Below are 18853 nucleotides of genomic sequence, written 5' to 3'. Positions count from 1 at the left end.
TAAAAGTGAAGCACTTAACATTTCAGAAACATTCACAACAGTTTACATAAAAATGGAAGGTTAGCATTGGTTCACTGCAATGTGACATTGCTGAGAAAGGAATTAATTGCATGCTGTAGTCCTGAGCTACCTCAGAAGTGTCAGAATAAATACAACTTTTTTCCTTTCTAAGAGTAAGCCACTATGTAAATTAACCTGATCTGCTCAATTGAGTTGTCATCAAGCAACCTGGATGTAGTCTTGGAGAGGGTTTTCTTGGGTGTAGAAGAGGGGGGGTGAAACAAAGAAGAAAAGAGGAAAAGGAAGGGATCTTGTTCAAGATCTTCATTGATAACCTGGATGAAGGACAGTGTGCACTCTTAGCCAGTTTGCTGGTGATACCAGACTGGGAGGAGCAGCTGATACCCACCTCAGGCTGTGCTACAGTATCACAGTATCACAGTATCACCAAGGTTGGAAGAGACCTCACAGATCATCAAGTCCAACCCTTTACCACAGTGCCCAAGGCTAGACCATGGCACCAAGTGCCACATCCAACCTTGCCTTGAACTGCCCCAGGGACGACGACTCCACCACCTCCCCGGGCAGCCCATTCCAGTGCCCAATGACTCTCTCAGGGAAGAACTTTCTCCTCACCTCCAGCCTAAATCTCCCCTGGCACAGCCTGAGGCTGTGTCCTCTTGTTCTGGTGCTGGCCACCTGAGAGAAGAGAGCAACCTCCTCCTGGCCACAACCACCCTTCAGGTAGTTGTAGACAGCAATAAGGTCACCCCTGAGCCTCCTCTTCTCCAGGCTAAACAATCCCAGCTCCCTAAGCCTCTCCTCGTAGGGCTGTGCTCAAGGCCTCTCCCCAGCCTCGTCGCCCTTCTCTGGACACGCTCAAGCATCTCAGTGTCCTTCCTAAACTGGGGGGCCCAGAACTGAACGCAGTACTCGAGGTGTGGTCTGACCAGTGCAGAGTACAGGGGCAGAATGACCTCCCTGCTCCTGCTGACCACACCATTCCTGATGCAGGCCAGGATGCCACTGGCTCACCATTGGGTGAGACCTGGCCAGGCTGGAGAGCTGGGCAGAGAGGAATCTCATCGAGTTCATCAAGGGGCAAATATAGGGTCCTGCACCTGCAGAGGATAACCTCCTGCACCAGTACAGGTGAGGGCTGACCTACTAGAAAGCAGCTCTGTGGAGAAGGACCTGAGAGTGCTGATGGACAACAAATTCCCTGTGAGCCAGCAATGTGCCCTCATGGCCAGGAAGAGTAATGGTGTCCCTGGGTGCATCAAGAAGTGTGTGGCCATTGGGTTGAGAGAGGTTCTCCTCTTCTACTCTGGCCTAGTGAGGTAACAGCTGGAGGACTGGGTCCAGTTCTGGGCTCCCCAGTCCAAAAGAGACAGGCAATTACAGCAGAGACAGGAAGTTCCAACTGAACAGAAGGAGAAACTTTAGTGTAGGGGTGCTGGGGCCCTGGAGCAGGCTGCCCAGAGAGGTTCTGGAGTCTCCTTCTCTGGAGATTTTCCAAGCCCACCAGGACACTGTGATCCTGGGCAAGCTGCTGTGGGTGCTACTGCATTAGCAGTAGGGTTGGACTGGCTGATCTGCAGAGGTCCCTTCCAACCTTCATCATGCTGGGATTCTGTAAGTCACTAACACTTACTAGTTCTAATAGACACCTGCCTAGTTCCACGTTGAGATACTGGAAGGTGTCCAGAGAAGGGCAACAAAGCTGGTGAGGGGCCTGGAGCAGAGCCCTGTGAGGAGAGGCTGAGGGAGCTGGGGGTGTGCAGCCTGCAGAAGAGGAGGCTCAGGGCAGAGCTCATTGCGGTCTGCAGCTCCCTGAAGGGAGGCTGTAGTCAGGAGGGGGTTGAGCTCTTCTCCCAGCAAGAGAACAAGGGGACACAGTCTCAAGTTGTGCCAGGGGAGGTCTAGGCTGGATGTTAGGAGGAAGTTGTTGTCAGAGAAAGTGATTGGCATTGGAATGGGCTGCCCAGGGAGGTGGTGGAGTTGCCATCCCTGGAGGTGTTGAAGAAAAGACTGATGGGGCACTTAGTGCCATGGTCTGGTTGATTGGAGAGGGCTGGGTGCTTGGTTGGGCTGGATGAGCTTGGAGGTCTCTTCTACCCTGGTTGATTCTATGACTAAAGCCACCCTCCAGGATGATTCTTTTGCATGTTTCACTCCGAAAAGTCAAATAAATCCAAACTAAAACACAACAATTGGCATTTACCTTCCATTGAGTTGGATCCTGTCAGCCAGTTTGGAGAACTGATCTGGGAGCCTCCTCTGTTTGATGACTCCCTCGGGGCTGACAGACACCTCACACAGGGAGTAGGTGTCCGGGGCTCCTGTCAGGTTGAACTCGTGGACAGCATGGCTCACCACTTCTTTTGCTGTAGTGTCTTTGCTGATGATGATGTAACAGCTCTGTTGATCTGCTTTGAAAACTCGTATGACTTGATCTGGAATATCTAAAACAACAGAGTAATACCTTTCAGGGATGGATTACTTCTTACACCAGGTCATTTGCTGTCATGTTGGAGAGCCAGAAAACAAAACACAGGCAGCAAGACAAAAAAGAGCCATGCTGGACTTAAAGCAGCCATTAAAATAGCCTAGCAGGTTTCACCTCAACAGGAGGAAAAAAATCTTTCCTGTGAAGGTGCTGGAGCCTTGGAGCAGGCTGACCAGATAGAAGATGGAGTCTCCTCTGGAGACTTTCAAGCCCTGTCTGGACGCATTCCTCCATGACCTGTCCTAGGTGATCCTGCTACAGCAGGGGGCTTGGACTCAATGATCTCCAGGGGTCTCTTTGTACCACTCCCATTCTCTGATTCTCTGATTGCTAAGCTGTACATTGCCCTTCTCAGCACGTCCCAGACTTGGGCAGCGTCATTCCTTCTCTGCCTCTTGTGTCTTTGCAAGAGCCAGGCTCATGCTGTGTGCCAGGACACCCTAGGGATGGGAAGCTGTAAACACACATGGATAGGCTGTGGGTGGGAAGATGTGAAGGAGAAAGGAGATTTGGTTGCTCCCAGAAGTAGATGTAAGCTTTTACACTCGCTCTATCACCCTGAAGGAACAAAGCTGCTGCCAGCAGTTAATTCTTTGGCTACTGTACTTATTTATAGCACATTTTATGTATTATAAATGCACTAGAGAACAGCTTTATCCAAAGCAGCCTACAGCAGGAAATAAATATCTAAAGAAGCACATGTTTAATCTACAGCTTGATGATTGAAAATTATTTGCTCCATGAGTTAGTACAGAAGGCTTGGTTTTCAAAATAAAACTGATTAGGGGGAGAAAAATAATCAAGAGTCAGAGTGGTCACTGATTTAAAAGTCAGGAGAGCAAAGTTCTTCCCCACACTCAACTCTGAAGAGTATTCTGCAGTTCTGAATAGGTGGGAGGATCTCACTGAGCCCTCAGCCACCCCTTCAGATCATGAAGCTGTTGGAAAGCCACCTCAGAGGTTGATGTGCCAGTAGCTGCCACACCAGAGAGTCCCAGTGAGAGACACAAAGGGCTGCTGTTACAGCACCACCTCCCAGCCCTTCCCCTCTCTCACTGCAATCTGACCAGCCTTTAAGAGCCTCTGCAATAAGAACCAAACCTGCGGGTGGAGGGATGTGACATGTCACCAGAGAGCATGGGGATCAGAGAGGGAGTTAAGGGGAATCATCTCCTGGTCTGGGCACCCAGCTCCTTCCAGCAACACTTTCCACATTTTGCTTACCCTATCACTTCTGCACTTGTTTTGCTCTCTCAAAACCCACTGCTTAAGGGAGAAATTAAGATCTGTCTTAACATGGTAGTGACCTGGGGGTTACTTTTCCTTGCATCAGGGTTTAATGGTGTCATGGAGGGTGAGCAGTGGGAATCTCAGAGTAAAAAGTAAGCAGGTCATTTAAGACCTAACATCTGATGGTTTTGCTTGCTGGAAAAAGGAAAGCTTCAACATCAGCTGTCAATAAATTTGAAGATGGAAGCCAACAGGGTATTAAAAAACAATTCTGACTTAAAACTATTCTAACAGTGTCATTATTATGACCACCACTTATCAGAATGGGCTCACCAACAGCTGGGGACTAGTTGAATTGGAAAGGCTTCTTGGGGGGCAATAAAAGCTAAAAATAAGTAGTATGCACTCATTTCAGAGTGAAAAGTGTTGAAAATGACACACTGGGCAAATTTGGGAAATGCTTGCACTCATAAAATCCTAACAGATCAAGAGGAGAGGCAAACATCTACACCTTGATATCAACATTTCTAGAAATCAAAGCATATTCAAAGTATAAAACCAACAAATGAATGTCACTGGGAGGAGAGGGGGGGAAGGAGAGAGGGAAAGAAAAAAGAATCACCATGCAATCAAAATGCAGGTATCTTGTGACAGCTGAGGGAAACACATTGCAAGCACATGTCTGTCTTCCAGGTCTTTGCTTTTAAGCAAGTAAATGTTAATTAAAATTATCTTCTTATGCATTATCCAGTTTCTGATGCCAACACAAATCAAGTTTCATGTTTGCATGCATGTAATTTTAGTTCCAAACTTCAACAAAAGAAGAAATTAAATGTCAGGCTATGTCATAACTTAGACTTTCAATTTCTGTAAGAGGGATGTAAAAGCAGCTTCAATCCTTTAAGTCAAGGTCAGAGAGAGGCAAAGTAACCTGCCAAAGGTCATTCTCTGTTGGTGGTAGGAGAGGCAATGAAATCTCAGCCTGAGTACAGTACCCACGATGAGAACTGATGGATTTGGTTCATTGAAGGGAAAACTGCAGGGCACAGAATTACTTAATGCCCTCATAGTAATAATTACATCAATGCAAGGGATGGAAGTGTTAAGTTTAACAGGCAAGCCATGCAAAATTAAGGTCTACAGATCAGGATACTTACAGTAAAACCCAACAGCTGCCAGCAGGAATAAAAAAAAACAAACAGAAGGAAAAAAAACACAACTCTGTCAACACCAAATCAAGATTTAGATGCTTACAAAACTTATCAAGTGTATGCAGTGCACTGAGTAAATTATTTGCTTTTCTCTGCCATTCCAAATGCCACTGGATGCCTTATAGTGAACTTAAAGGCAAGAAGGACTAGCTCCCAACATTTCATATTCTGCAGTAAGTGGTACAGTGTTAAGTAAAGATCCTCCCAGAACACATGTGCAGCTCTCAGGCAGCCAGCAAGAACCTGGCTTGGCAGCAAAAACAGAACTTAACTGCTGTGGATGTTTATGCACTTGATAGGATCTATCTGTATGCATCCCTTTTAAAGGGGAAATCTGCAAGTTTACATAAAAATAAGCCACGAGGCACTTTACAGAGCATGTAATTAGGCACTGAACTTACACTTGAAATGGAGAACCATGATTCTGACTTGACATGTTTACAGGCAGCTGTGTATAACAACAAGTGCCTCCTGCAGCCACCCAGAAATGTACTCCTGCAGCAACAGCAAGGAAAGCACAGACTGCACATCTCAAAACCTTTTTGATTTCTTCTGTACAGCTGAATATCCATGTTTGTGAGATATTAGACATCAGCATCAGTACCTTGCTACCATGGCAGCCCTAGTGTGTCCAAAACACTGCTTGAAACATACATTCGAAGGTGGTGGATGGACAAGTTAAACCACCGAGAGCATTGGTACTGGGAAGAGATGACAAGAGGAAGGTTCACACAAGGACAATCTGCTCTGGTAAACTCCAGTAAATCAAAGAGGTGGCAAAATCCATCTCTTTGTGAAAAACAAGCTGTGTCACATTCCAAGCAATCAGGGGAGAGAGGTTCAGGCAGTTTGGGTTTTCACTGAGTCTCCGGTTCGGTGCTGTTAGAGTCACAAGACGAGCAGGGAATGGCACTCAGCATGTTTGAGGCTGGGCAAAGATGGGATTGTTCCCTCTTGTCACCGAAGCTGCTGGCTTACCTGAAGGATTAGAGAAATCCAGAATGCTGGTCGTGGGCTGCAGCAGGTCTGGGCTGCTGGACGAGAGCGTGCCCGGGATAGGCATGATGGCCAGGCTGTGGCGGCACTGCCGCGTCCCCACGATGCTGTCGTCCTGCGACTGGCTGACGCTGCCGTCACTGCAAAACAGCAGCGCTTCAGTGGGGCACTCCAAGCTGCCTGGGTGAGGGCAGCTAAGGCAAACAGTCATAGAATGGGTTGGGTTGGAAGGATCAAGGATCCTCCAGTTCCAACCACCCTGCCACAGGCAGAGACACCTCCCGGTAGTGGATCAGGTTGTTCAAAGCCTTATCCAGCCTGGTCTTAAACACTTCCAGAGATAAAGTGTCCCCAACTTATCTGGGCGACCTGTTTCTGTGCCTCACCACTCTCATAGTAAAGAATTTCTCCCTAATCTTCAGTCTCAATCTGCCTTCCTCAAGTTTCAGTCCATTCCTTCTTGCCCTATCACTGCAAGCCCTTGTAAAAAGTCTCTCCCCAGCTCTCCTGTATCCCCCCTCAGGTACCAAAACACTGCACTAAGGTCTTGCCTGGGGCCTTCTCCAAGCTGAACAGCCCCAACTCTCTCAGCCTGTCCCCACTGTTACTTGTCCTGTTACCACAGACCCTTTTTTGTCTCTCCTCAGCTTTCCTGTAGCTTCCTTCAAGTAGCAGAAGGCTGCTCTAAGGTCTCCCCAGGGCCTTCTCTTCTCGGGGCTGAACAGACACAACTCCTTCAGCCTGCCCTAGAAGTGCTCTAGCCCTCTGATCACCACCATATGATGGCACTCAGATGTTTTAGTAACATGTTGTAGATGGCTTTCAAAACAAGGACAGAGGGAAAAGGGTATTTGAAAGGATTTGTTGGGAGAGAAAAGATACTTTGGTCTTGTTCTGCACTTAGGGGTCAGACTTGGTTGGACTCAATCTTGAAGGTCCTTTCCAACCTGAATGATTCTATGATTTGCTGCATTTTCATAACAAGACAAACCACACCAAGACTGAGGATTCTAAGCAACTGAAACATGACAACTTACTGGGGAACCAACAATTTCTGACCAGCAGAGCCTGACAAACCTGAACAGCTTTGGAGGCAAGATGCTGAAGCGGGTCTTGTCTAAGATTTTCCTGATTCTGTTTCTCCCACCAGACACAGTGTTTGCTTTCAGTTTCTTGTTTCCTTTTTCACGGGGAAACATCTGTTCCACATCTCCAGGCATATCTGGGATGGAATAGCGGTTGGTTTTCTTTTCTGCAATCTTTGGGATGTGTGGAATTCCATTTTTCTCCTGGCCTATCCTGCAGAGCAGCTCCTTAAACACTGCAAGAGAAGACAGAATTGTTGTGGATTCACCTTTCCACACTTCAAACCGTACAGTGAGTTCATCCTTCCACTCAAGCCTTTTCCTGCCCCATATCCCTCTGGAAAAGTGAACCAGAGTTCCAAATGAGGCAGCACGTTGCATTTTAAACTAGGGCTTATCCCATGTCAGCTTTGCTCTTGGTTATCTCAGTAGAAAGGCTAAACTGCTACACTGTTCAATGAAACTACCAAACATCCTGCACAGCAGAGCTCTCCCAACCGCTGCGGAAATCAGCACAAATCGCAGCACATCTAACAGACACAGCTTACCCTTGTGGGAGGTAGAACAAGGAGCTGGGCTCCCCAGTTTAAAGAGAGACAGGAAACTACTGGAGAGTCCAGTGGAAGCTGTGAAGATGCTGAGGGGACTACAGGATGTCTGTGAGGAGGAAAGGCTGAGAGCCTGGAGAAGAGCAGCCCCAGAGGGCATCTGAGCAATGATCGGTAAGAGATAAAGGGTGGGGGACAAGAAGGTGGGGCCAGACACTTCTCAGTGGTGCCCAGTGACAGGACAAGGGGCAATGGGCACAAACTGGAACCCAGGAGGTTCCATCTGAACAGAAGGAAAAACTCCTATGGTGTGAGGATGCTAAAGCCCTGGAGCAGGCTGCCCAGAGAGGTTGTGGAGTCTCCTTCTGTGCAGAGATTCCAATTCCATCTGGACATTGTGATCCTGGGCAAGCTGCTGTGGGTGCCCCTGCTGCAGCAGTGGGGCTGGACTGGCTGATGTCCAGAGGCCTCTTCCAACCCCCACCATGCTGGCATTTGGGGATTCTGTGAAACACTGCTTTCACAGCCATCAGCTCTATGTATTTATTGACTTTTTTTGTCTGCATCTCTTAGGTAATGGAGTGCAGCTGCTTCCTCAAAAATAACTTCCAGACAGACTGACAGTTTCCAAAACTGCCTTTGTTTCCTTTTAGTAATATTGCTGAACAGAAGCTGCATCAAATTTCCTATTGCAGTTATCAAGCTGAGCCAGTTTATTACCAACACTGACACTGCCAGAGAATGAATTCCAGGGAAAAGATGGAGTTTGAGTTCTTTATGTTTCCTCCCACATGTAAAAAGTGAAAATTAATTGTTCCAATGAGTTTATCAATAAAAGAGTGTTTTGTAAAGAGCTTTTAAAAACCTTTTACAATCTTCTTTTAAATCACTCAAGTCAGAACTTCAGTATTTTCTCTTGAAGACATGATGATAGCAGGAAAATGCAGAGCAAATTACTCAGATACAGAGCAAATTACCTAAGATTATGCCCATGAACGAGGTAACCAGGACTTTCTGCATAGAGAGACCCATTCAAATCACATTTTTCTCTTATATAATGAACTCTAAGGCTCTAAACCTTCACAGAATAGATTCAAATATAAGAAAGGGAATTGTTCATCGTCAGCACCAGGTGCTCAGCACTCAATTAAAAAGGCAGGATAAGAAGTATCACTGTTGGAAAAACAATAAAGAAGCTTCCAGACATGAAGTTATTCAAATTCAACAGCAAAATCACCTTGAAATTGTATCAGCTAGCAGGAAAAGATTAGAACCCACTTGTAAATGTGCACTGCTTACATTTATAATGCAAATGAATGATCTGACACTGTCTCAGCTACAGTTATGCTTTATTTCATGTCATTTCACATCAGACCAGATCACCCAATTAAGTGCTTTTGGGGGAATTATGCTGCTAAGGAGCTGCTGGGACCTTGGACACTTTTTTACCTGCAGAGTGATAACAGAAAATGATGATTGCAAAGCAAATCGATAGGGAACGAGGGCAGGCAACTGGAGGAAGAAAATGAGAGAAGGAAACCCTCAGAAAGTCTTGGCTCCAACTCCAGAGGAAGGAGCTGTCTCATGCACAGGCTCATTCTTTCTGTAGCTGTAGTTATTTTGTTGTCTGAACAGGATTATGGAAAAGGACCAGCTGATTTGACTGGGATTTTAAAGAGGTATTTATGTGTTTATATTCACTCTGACAATTAAAAGCCAACATTTATAAGCCATTCCACGTTTTATATCCCCTTTCCAACCTCAGGCATAAAGGCAATTTCTCCTATTGCTCTTACAACCATTAGAAAAAGTTTTACAAAAGCCCAGTTTGACTTTGGGTTTTTTTTTTGCTGTTTCTTGGCAGAAAATATTTTGGCCCAGATCCTTTGGCTCTGGATCAGCCATATCGCATGGAGGGACACTAAAGCTGCTTAAACAGTCATCTGAGGATTTCTCAGGGAGTGAAGAGCTGCCTGTGCTGGCTTGGTGCCACTCAGCATGCAGCCGTTGGCACACAGGGACTTTATCTGAGCAAATGGAGGCACAAGGAGGGGAGTTCTGCACACATTTTCACTCTTAGAGCATGTTGGGGAAAACAAGGCGGGGAGAGGAGCGGATTTTATTGCACTTGTAAAGCCCAAAAGAGTGCAGTCTTACTTTGCATCCATTAAATAACATCATCCACACCAGCCTACTCACCAAAAATGTTTGTTTTTACAGTAATGGAGAGATGAGTGTTGTTCCTTAGGATTTCCAGAGCTTTGGCAAAGGTAATGTTCTCAAAATTCTGCCCATTGACTTCCATTATCTTTAAGAAGAAACAAAAAATGGACTTTTAGAAGAACACCAGGTTTAACAGGCTCACCAAGGTGATAATCCAAGCAACACAAAGAACTTTCCAGAAGCTATCTTCAGAGCAGTTGCAGAATGAAAACATTCACTGTAAAACAACTATTTTAATCATGCCAAGTGAAAAGAGATCCGGTAAACATGCCAGGAGCTTCATTTTACCTGACAAATGTGTTAAACAGATTTATTCTCTGGGCTAAAAAGACATTCTTGCAGTCAAGGACTGATGCAAAAGTGGTGGATCGTGGTAGAGCTTATACTGCATCAAAGCCTGCATCTTCAGCTGGTGTGAACTGCTACTGCTCCACCAGCCTCAGTGAACTGGAATGATTCACACCTGGTGGGAATCAGATTCATAACATGGTTTGGGCTGGAATGGACCTTACTGATCATACACTTCCAACCCCACTCTGCCACGGGCAGGGACACCTTCCAGCAGCTCAGGTTGCTCAAGGCCTCATTCAACCTGGTCTTGAACACCTCCAGGGAAGGGACATCCACAACCTCCCTGGGCAACCTATTCCAGTGTCTTATACTACCCTCACTGTGAAGAATTCCTCCCTGACACCCAGTGTACTTCCAGGCTTGGAGCCTCCACAACTTCTCTGTTCAATCCAACAAAACAAGCTGTTGGCTTTAACCACGCTTCTGATCAGAAAGTTCCTAAAATAACCACAATTTGGGTTTCTCTACCCAGTTTGATTTTAAAAGAGTTAAGTCCATTACAGCTATTTACTAGAAACTCATCTAACACTTGCCAAGTGAAGCTGAACTGTGGCATTCACAACAGGACTACCAGCCAGTTGTTTGCTGTTAGTAATCAGCACCACCTTTTTGTTGACAGCACAACTGGCTGAAGGAAGGTAAAAATTCATTACAAGAATGAGCCTTTTTTACCTGATCACCACGCTTGAGTCCAGCTTCTGCTGCTTTACTGCCCACTTCCACAGTCTCCACAAAAATACCAAAGCCTTTGTCACTTCCTCCCAGGAGGCTGAAAAACAGTGGTGAATCTCTAGAAGGCTTCTGCAGGGTGATCTGTCTCCATTTTGCTTTGGCAGCACAGGCAATATTCAACAGCCTGAGATGCCCTTTCATTTTCTGTAACACAGAAGACACAACACGGAGTGTAAGAAGGGGTTTTTAACCAAAATGTAACAAAACAGTTGTGAAATAACTCCCAAATGCCAGAAAAAAAGGATTTTTGATGCCATGTATCCAAGTCTTACTAAATAAACCTCTTTCCCTTTTGCAGTAATGCAGAAACATCAACAAGTGCTATTTAATATTGAACTTCATGTGGTCGGTGGCCCCAGGCCAAAATCATGAAGTTAAACAAGATCAAGTGCAAGGTCCTGCATCTAGGTTGGGGCAATGCCAAGCACCAATATAGGCTGGGCAGTGACTGGCTCAAGAGCAGCTCTGGGGAGAGGGACTTGTGGGTGCTAGTGGATGACAATCATAGAATCAACCAGGTTGGAAAAGACTCCCAAGCTCATCCAGCCCAACCTATCACTCAGCCCTGTCCAGTCAACCAGACCATGGCACAAAGTGCCTCAGCCAGGCTTGGCTTCAACACCTCCAGGCACGGCGACTCCACCACCTCCCTGGGCAGCCCATTCCAATGCCAATCACTCTCTCTGCCAACAACTTCCTCCTAACACCCAGCCTAGACTTCCCCCAACACAACTTGAGACTGTGTCCCCTTCTTCTGTTGCTGCTTGCCTGGCAGAAAAGACCAACCCCATCTGGCTAAAGCCTCTCTTCAGGTAGTTGTAGACAGCAATGAGCTCTGCCCTGAGCCTCCTCTGCTGCAGGCTGCACCCCCCCAGCTCCCTCAGCCTCTCCTCACAGGGCTGTGCTCTAGGCCCCTCCCCATCTTCGTCACCCTTCTCTGGACACAAAGCTCAACATGAACCAGCACTGTGCACTTGCAGCCCAGAGAGCCAACCAGAGCCTGGGCTGCAGCAAGAGAAGTGTGGCAAGCAAGCAAAGGAAGTGATTCTGCCCCTTCACTCCACTCTGGTGAGACCCCACTTGGAGCACTGCATCCAGCTCTGGAGACCCTAGCACGGGAAAGATCTGGAGGTGCTAGAACGTGTCCAGAGAAGGGTCACAAGGATAGTCAGAGATGGAGCTCCTCTGCTAAGAAGACAGACTGAGAGAGTTGGGGTTATTTGGTCTGGAGAAGAGAAGGCTCCAGGGAAACCTTATTGTGGCCTTTCAGTATCTGAAGGAGGCTTACAGGACAGCTGCTGAGGGACTTTTAAGGAGGTTGGGTAGTGATAGGACTAGGGGGAATGATGCAAAACTAGAAGTGGGTAGGTTCAGATTGGATGTTAGGAAAAAGTTCTTCACCGTGAGGGTGGTGAGACACTGGCACAGGTTGCCCAGGGAGGTGGTGGAAGCCTCATTCCTGTTGGTCTTTAAAGCCAGGCTGTATGTGGCTCTGAGCAACCTGATCTAGTGTGAGGTATCCTTGCCCATGGCAGAGGGGTTGGAACTAGCTGATCCTTGAGGTCCCTTCAAGGCACAGTTCTTTAGATCTAATTCTATATATTTAAGAACAAATGTCCATGTTAAAAAGCCATCTATTAACTGTTAAGACAACGTGTTAGCCACTGGTGTTGGATAGACATGTGTTAAATCACTGGTAACACCCTGGAGAATGACAATGGGTAAGATGAGGAAGCCTGGCAGTGGTTTTTTGCTGCTCCTACCGTGTCCTCCAAGTTCTTCTCAAACTCTTCCAGAAACCGAGTCATAGCAGGATCTCCTTCAAAGTCATTGAAATGATTGTTCACCCACAGCAAGACCACTCTGGTAACCTGGAAAACACACGTAGGAATTATGTTTATACATAAAGGTATCCATCATTCTGCTCCTAGAGGCTTTCATCTACAAGCAAAGAAGGCTGCATGAGGACATGGCAGAGCAACAAATGACAGAGTCACAGGTTCACAGGATGCTAGGGGGTTGGAAGGGGCCCAAGGAGATCAGCCAGTCCAACCCCCCTGCCAGAGCAGGACAATGCTATCTAACATAGATCACAGGGGGAACACATCCAGACAGGCCTTGAAAGTCTCCAGAGAAGAAGACTCCACAACCTCTCTGGGAAGCCTGTGCCAGTGCTCTGGGACCCTTACAGTAAAGGAGTTCCCCCTTGTGTTGGGGCAGAACCTCTTTTACTGCAACTTACACCCATTGGTGCTTGTCCTGTCCCAGGAAGCAGTGAGCAGAGCCTGTCCCACCTGCTCCTGGCAGCCCTCAGATACTTATAGACATTTATCAAATCCCCCCTAAGTCCTGCATCTGTTAATTTCACACTTGAAATCATCTTCTCTTTTCTTTCATTTGTGGAAACTAATGAAGAAATCAAAGCCAAACATAGCTGCATCTAATTGCTCCCATTGTAGGGTACTCACTGCTGCACAAATCTAACTTTGGTTAGCTCTTCCTTATGCTGTCTATTAAACTTTTTAAAGCATCCTAATGATCAAGGAGGGCCACAAAGATGATCCAAGGGCTGGAGCACCTCTGCTATGAAGACAGGTTGAGAAGGTTGGCCTGGGGAAAAGAAGGCTCCAAGAAGACCTTAGAGCAGCCTTTCAGTATTTGAAGGGGGCTGCTGGAGAGCTAGAGAGGGACTTTTTACAGGGGTGTGGAGCAACAGGATGAGGGTGACAGCTTCAAACTGGAAGAAGTTTGATTTAGACAAGATACTAGGAAGAAATTCTTCCCCATGAGGGTGGTGAGGTGCTGGAACAGGTAGCCCAGAGAAGCTGCAGATGCTCTAAGCCTAGAAATATTCAAGGCCAGGCTGGATGGGGCCTTGAGCAACCTGGTCTAGTGGAAGGTGCCTCTGTCCATGGCAGGGAATTGGAACCAGATGATCTTTAAGGTCCCATCTAACCTGAACCACTCTATGATTCTATGATCTTGTAAGTTGTAGGAAGTATATAGTGATAATAAAGAGCTTTATTTTCAGAACTTTTAGTTTTAACCCTTTGGGTTGCTTCTGTACATGCCAGAGCTACCAGTATCCATGATGAAGTGCATTGGGTTGCTCCTGTATATGCCAGAGCTACCACTATCCATGATGAAGTGCACTGGGTTGCTTCTGTATATCCAGAGCTACCACTATCCATGATGAAGTGCACTGGGTTGCTTCTGTATATCCAGAGCTACCAGTATCCATGATGAAGTGCATTGGGTTGCTTCTGTATATGCCAGAGCTACCAGTATCCATGATGAAGTGCACTGGGTTGCTTCTGTATATCCAGAGCTACCACTATCCATGATGAAGTGCACTGGGTTGCTTCTGTATATACAGAGCTACCAGTATCCATGATGAAGTGCATTGGGTTGCTTCTGTATATGCCAGAGCTACCAGTATCCATGATGAAGTGCATTGGGTTGCTTCTGTATATGCCAGAGCTACCACTATCCATGATGAAGTGCATTGGGTTGCTTCTGTATATACAGAGCTACCAGTATCCATGATGAAGTGCACTGGGTTGCTTCTGTATATCCAGAGCTACCAGTATCCATGATGAAGTGCATTGGGTTGCTTCTGTATATGCCAGAGCTACCAGTATCCATGATGAAGTGCATTGGGTTGCTTCTGTATATGCCAGAGCTACCACTATCCATGATGAAGTGCATTGGGTTGCTTCTGTATATACAGAGCTACCAGTATCCATGATGAAGTGCACTGGGTTGCTTCTGTATATCCAGAGCTACCAGTATCCATGATGAGGTGCATTGGATTGCTTCTGTACATGCCAGTTACCACTATCCATGATGAAGTGGGTCTGACAACTATATTTATCCACCCATGGCATAAAAAAGAAGTGAATTTATAGCAGTTTCACTCCTAAAAATAAACCATTTCCTCTTTTATTTGCTGAGACAGTTTGCTTCTTACACTTCCCTTTTCCCAAAAGCCAGCAGTTGCCAAAATGAACAGCATGGAAAAAGGTAACAGGAGAAGGAGTAACCACAGCAAAAGACTGCAGCCAATTTCCTACGCAAGAAAACAGAGCTTGTTGAGCTCTGTTGGGTTTCCTACAGCTCAAAGCCTGCACACATAAAACCACTGGCTAGGAATTTTACTGCCCTAATTTGCAACAAATTGGACATGGATCCAAGTGCCAGAGGATGAACATTTTTCACGTGTATGTGCATACATTGAGTGGAACCTCATTCTATTTATGGAAGCATTTTTATGGACTGCACCTGTCCTGAGCAGAGTTTATTTTAAGTACTGAGTTTGTAGTAAGTTGCTCAAATAAAACGTGCTCCATGCACTGAAAAGCTCTAGAGTGGAAAGCCATGGAAGACAAGCACAATGCTGTTGTGAGCAGAAGGAGACTATGAACACAATGTCCCTACATTTCTGATGAAACAGGGTTTCAGAGACTGCCATTTACACCTTTCAATCCAACAGAAAGCAGCATTTACAGGTTCACAGATTGCATCATGTTGGAAGGGACTCTCAAAAGGCCATCCTGTCCAAGCCTCCTGCACTCAGCAGGGACACCTGCAACCAGATCACACTCCCCAGGGCCACATCAAGTCTGATCTTGAATGTCTCCAGAGATGAGGCCTCAACCACATCCTTGGGCAGCCTGTTCCATAATTTTACTACTCTCATTGTAAAAAAGTTCTTCTTTACATCCAACCTAAATCTCCCCTGCTCCAGTTTTAAACCACTGCCCCTCGTCCTATCACCACAAGACCTTCTAAACAGTCTGTGCTAGTCTGAGCCTAGCTGGGATATTTTAGTGAGAGGAATTAGCTGATAGGCTATGAAAAGAAAACAATGCTGATGTCTGCTGCACTCATAGGCTTGCTGAGATGTATAAGAACAAGAACATAAACATAGGTAGCACAGTAGCTCTCTGGCTTCTGGCTGCCTCCCTTCTCTCCCTAACTTGCTGTCTAACTAATCAGTCTGCTTCCTAACCCCCCTGGCCAATTCTCCAAACTCACCTTGAACGCAAAGCAAAGTCTGGGATAAGGTAGAGGGGTGGAAAGGAGGTGGAAGGGCAGTTCAGAGCCCCTCCTGGGGACTCAGGTTTCTGGAAGGACTGCTGTGTTTCTGTACTACTTTTTAACTTGTATATTTCTGTATCTATTTTAAGTAACTGCTTGTAAATTGTGCTAAGCTGTAAATATAAAGCTTCATTCTTTAATTTCCAGCTGCTGAGTCTAGTCTTAATTTAGACAAGATACAAGGAAGAAATTCTTCCCCATGAGGGTGGTGAGGTGCTGGAACAGGTAGCCCAGAAGTGGGAGGGGGGCCAGGTAACACCCAAACCATCACACAGTTCCTCCCCAGACATCCTGTAGGCCCCCTTCAGATATTGAGCTGTAGCTACAAGGTCTTTTTATCTTTCTCTGGAAGAGCAGCAGTGTCAGACCTACTGTAGGAGAGTTCACTACACACATACAACTCACTGGAGAATCTTTCTTGATACTAGTGAAAACCACTTAGCTTTAACCTAGCTCATATAGAACAGCTGGAGCACGATCCTAGTTTATCAGCACCACAAACAGGAACTGATACCAAGACATTTTCACCAGAAACACTCATCCCTGCCACTCAAACCAACCTTATCCCTGAGGCTGTCCACTGTGAACCATTCCAAGAGTTTATTTCCAACTTCCAGAGGGCTGGTGAGAAATGTTCTGTACGTTAGGAGGAAATCCTCGATGTAGGTTGGGTCCACAATAGAATGCTCTTCTATTAAGTGCATGATGAGTCGCTCGGGTGTTGCCTTCAAAATGAAACACCAAAAACCAACTCATCTCTCTTGTTGCCATTTCTCCCTAGGGAGCATCTTAACATAAACCCATGTGAGCTGTACAGCCTCTTTTAAGATTCAGTTATGGCAAATTCAGGACAGAATATACTGAAGTGTTTCTGAATTGATATCCTAACGTGGTTTTAAATCACATCTTCACCCTTCTCTCAGCTCAAATGTTTTCTATTGGTAACACCAGGCAGAAACAATTAATAACTCTCATTTTATTTCAGGTGAAACAGTTTCAGGTCCTCTTTCCAGATTACAAAGCACAGGTTGATACATAAAGCTGCACTAAGGGTGCTCCCAAGAGAAGACTCAAGGTATGTGCTGAACAGCTCTAACTTTACTGAGAGATGGAAGTTCATTTGTAAAATAGCATAAATTTCTTCCAATCATTTTTTATTTTTGAGCTGAGACAGACAAAATTGAGCAGGTGTTCTACAAACCAAAACCATACTTACTACTAAAGGTCTAATAGATCAATGGAAAGCACAGAAAGAAATTCACCTTGATAACTATGTGTCCTTTCCTGGTCCCGCTGCGATCCAGCTCTCTGTGCTCCTTTACCATAACAATTTCTCCTTCCTCCTCCACTTTGTGAGTGTTTTTTTCCACATGGTTCAGAATCCTCCAGTAGTCTTGCTGGGCTATACACACAAACTGTCCCCAAACAACACAGAATTGTTAATGGATACCCTAAACAGGGATGTAGCCTCATCTCTGGGCTGCTTTGGCACAATCACGCTATTGGATACCAATCCCACTCTGTTCTGCTCAACTACATGGAAGTTTGCAACAGCAGACAAACAGAACTGGTCAATTTGTGACATCCCAAAAAGGTTGTTTAAATGGGTTAGATATAGAGGACAAAGGCTCCAAGAAGTGACAATTGATTATTTTCTATTTATCTCTTGTTACTGCACATCAATCACACACACACACACACAGAGCACGACTAGGATGGACTAAGCTGACATCTTAGCACAAAGCAGATGCTCCTGTTCCTCACCTAACAGCAGCGGGAAACAAATCTCAGCAGCTAATGACTGTACAACTAACTCAACATTAGAAGAGCCCTGGACCCACAAAGTACCAACCTCCTTTTTACTGCTCCTGGAATAAAGGCCATAGCTTAAGATGAAAGCAGCCTGGTTGATTCCACGTTTCAAAACATGAGGTGCTTGTACAGAATTGTCATCTTACCTGACAGTCATCTACTTTTGTCCTGACCACTCCATTCATGTACTGCTTGTCCAGAGAGGGAGTAATCCCAAAACTATTTCCCATACAGAGGCTCTCACTCTTCCCATCAGGATAGCTGATCTCCACTGTGCCATTTAAAATAACATACCACGAATCAAGCTGGAGGAAGTAAAACAACAAATGTAAGAAGTGAAGCTGATTCAACAGCTTTTACAAGCTCTTCCACTGCTCTTAGCAAAGCTCATTCTTGCAGCCTCCAGTTTGTTGCCACCACAGTTTCATTCACTAAAAAATGTGCCCTGTAAGGCAAGCAGCAACGAAGATGAGTGAAGCAAGAACCCTTCACAGAGTTCTTCATTCATTTCATCATTAATGCAGCAGGGAGGAAAGCTGATGAAGAGATTGCTTTTTAAATCAGTGGGCTAATTGCTACAACGTATTTATGCCATTTAGTGAGATGGAACACTCCTCCCTGGGGTGTCCCTTTGGTCACTACCAGTGACAAAAGTCCACCTAGTCGTCTTTTTGGGGAGGGACCTGCTATGGCTATTCCAGGTGTCCTGATCCAAGGGTAAAGAAAGATTTCAAGGCAGTGATCCAGAGCACCTCTGCTGGGAGCCTGACCACTAACTAATCTGAACATTTCTTTTCTCCCACTGATTATGTATGAAAACTGCTCCTAATTTAGATGTTTATAGAATCACAGACTGGTTTGGGTTGGAAGGGATCTTTGAAGGTCCACCTAGTCCAACTTCCTTGCAGTTAGCTCTAGTCTGCAGGTTACTCAGAGGCCCAGCTTGACCTGGGATGGGTCTAGAGATGGGGCAGCTCCCACCTCTCTGGAAACATTCAAGATCAGGTATTATGTAACAATACCTATATTTCTGGGCTAGATACCTCTCTATGTTAG

General features: G+C 45.7%; 1 protein-coding gene across 8 annotated transcripts in view; it reads right to left on the bottom strand.

The window, feature by feature from the left end:
* RAPGEF6 (Rap guanine nucleotide exchange factor 6) overlaps window positions 1-18853 on the bottom strand; it is a 169550-nt gene that overhangs the window by 32947 nt on the left and 117750 nt on the right. For 5 of the 8 annotated variants that reach the window (XR_010306358.1, XM_064161533.1, XM_064161537.1 and 2 more), the window contains 10 exons: window positions 17944-18102; window positions 17248-17400; window positions 16546-16710; window positions 12649-12756; window positions 10826-11029; window positions 9779-9887; window positions 7024-7267; window positions 5929-6086; window positions 4897-4911; window positions 2225-2465 (listed from right to left, as the gene is read on the bottom strand). Coding sequence is in view for 7 of the 8 variants with exons in the window: in XM_064161533.1 (XP_064017603.1) it covers window positions 2225-2465; window positions 4897-4911; window positions 5929-6086; window positions 7024-7267; window positions 9779-9887; window positions 10826-11029; window positions 12649-12756; window positions 16546-16710; window positions 17248-17400; window positions 17944-18102 (1556 nt within the window). In the remaining variant the exon portion in view is untranslated. The remainder of the gene's footprint in view (window positions 1-2224; window positions 2466-4896; window positions 4912-5928; window positions 6087-7023; window positions 7268-9778; window positions 9888-10825; window positions 11030-12648; window positions 12757-16545; window positions 16711-17247; window positions 17401-17943; window positions 18103-18853) is intronic. The other 3 variants (XM_064161534.1, XM_064161540.1, XM_064161536.1) reach the window with 1 other exon arrangement.

Source organism: Pogoniulus pusillus, chromosome 22 (assembly GCF_015220805.1).
Source record: "Pogoniulus pusillus isolate bPogPus1 chromosome 22, bPogPus1.pri, whole genome shotgun sequence".
In the NCBI taxonomy this organism is placed as follows: Eukaryota; Metazoa; Chordata; class Aves; order Piciformes; family Lybiidae; genus Pogoniulus; species Pogoniulus pusillus.
This window is presented reverse-complemented; position numbering and strand designations above follow the sequence as displayed.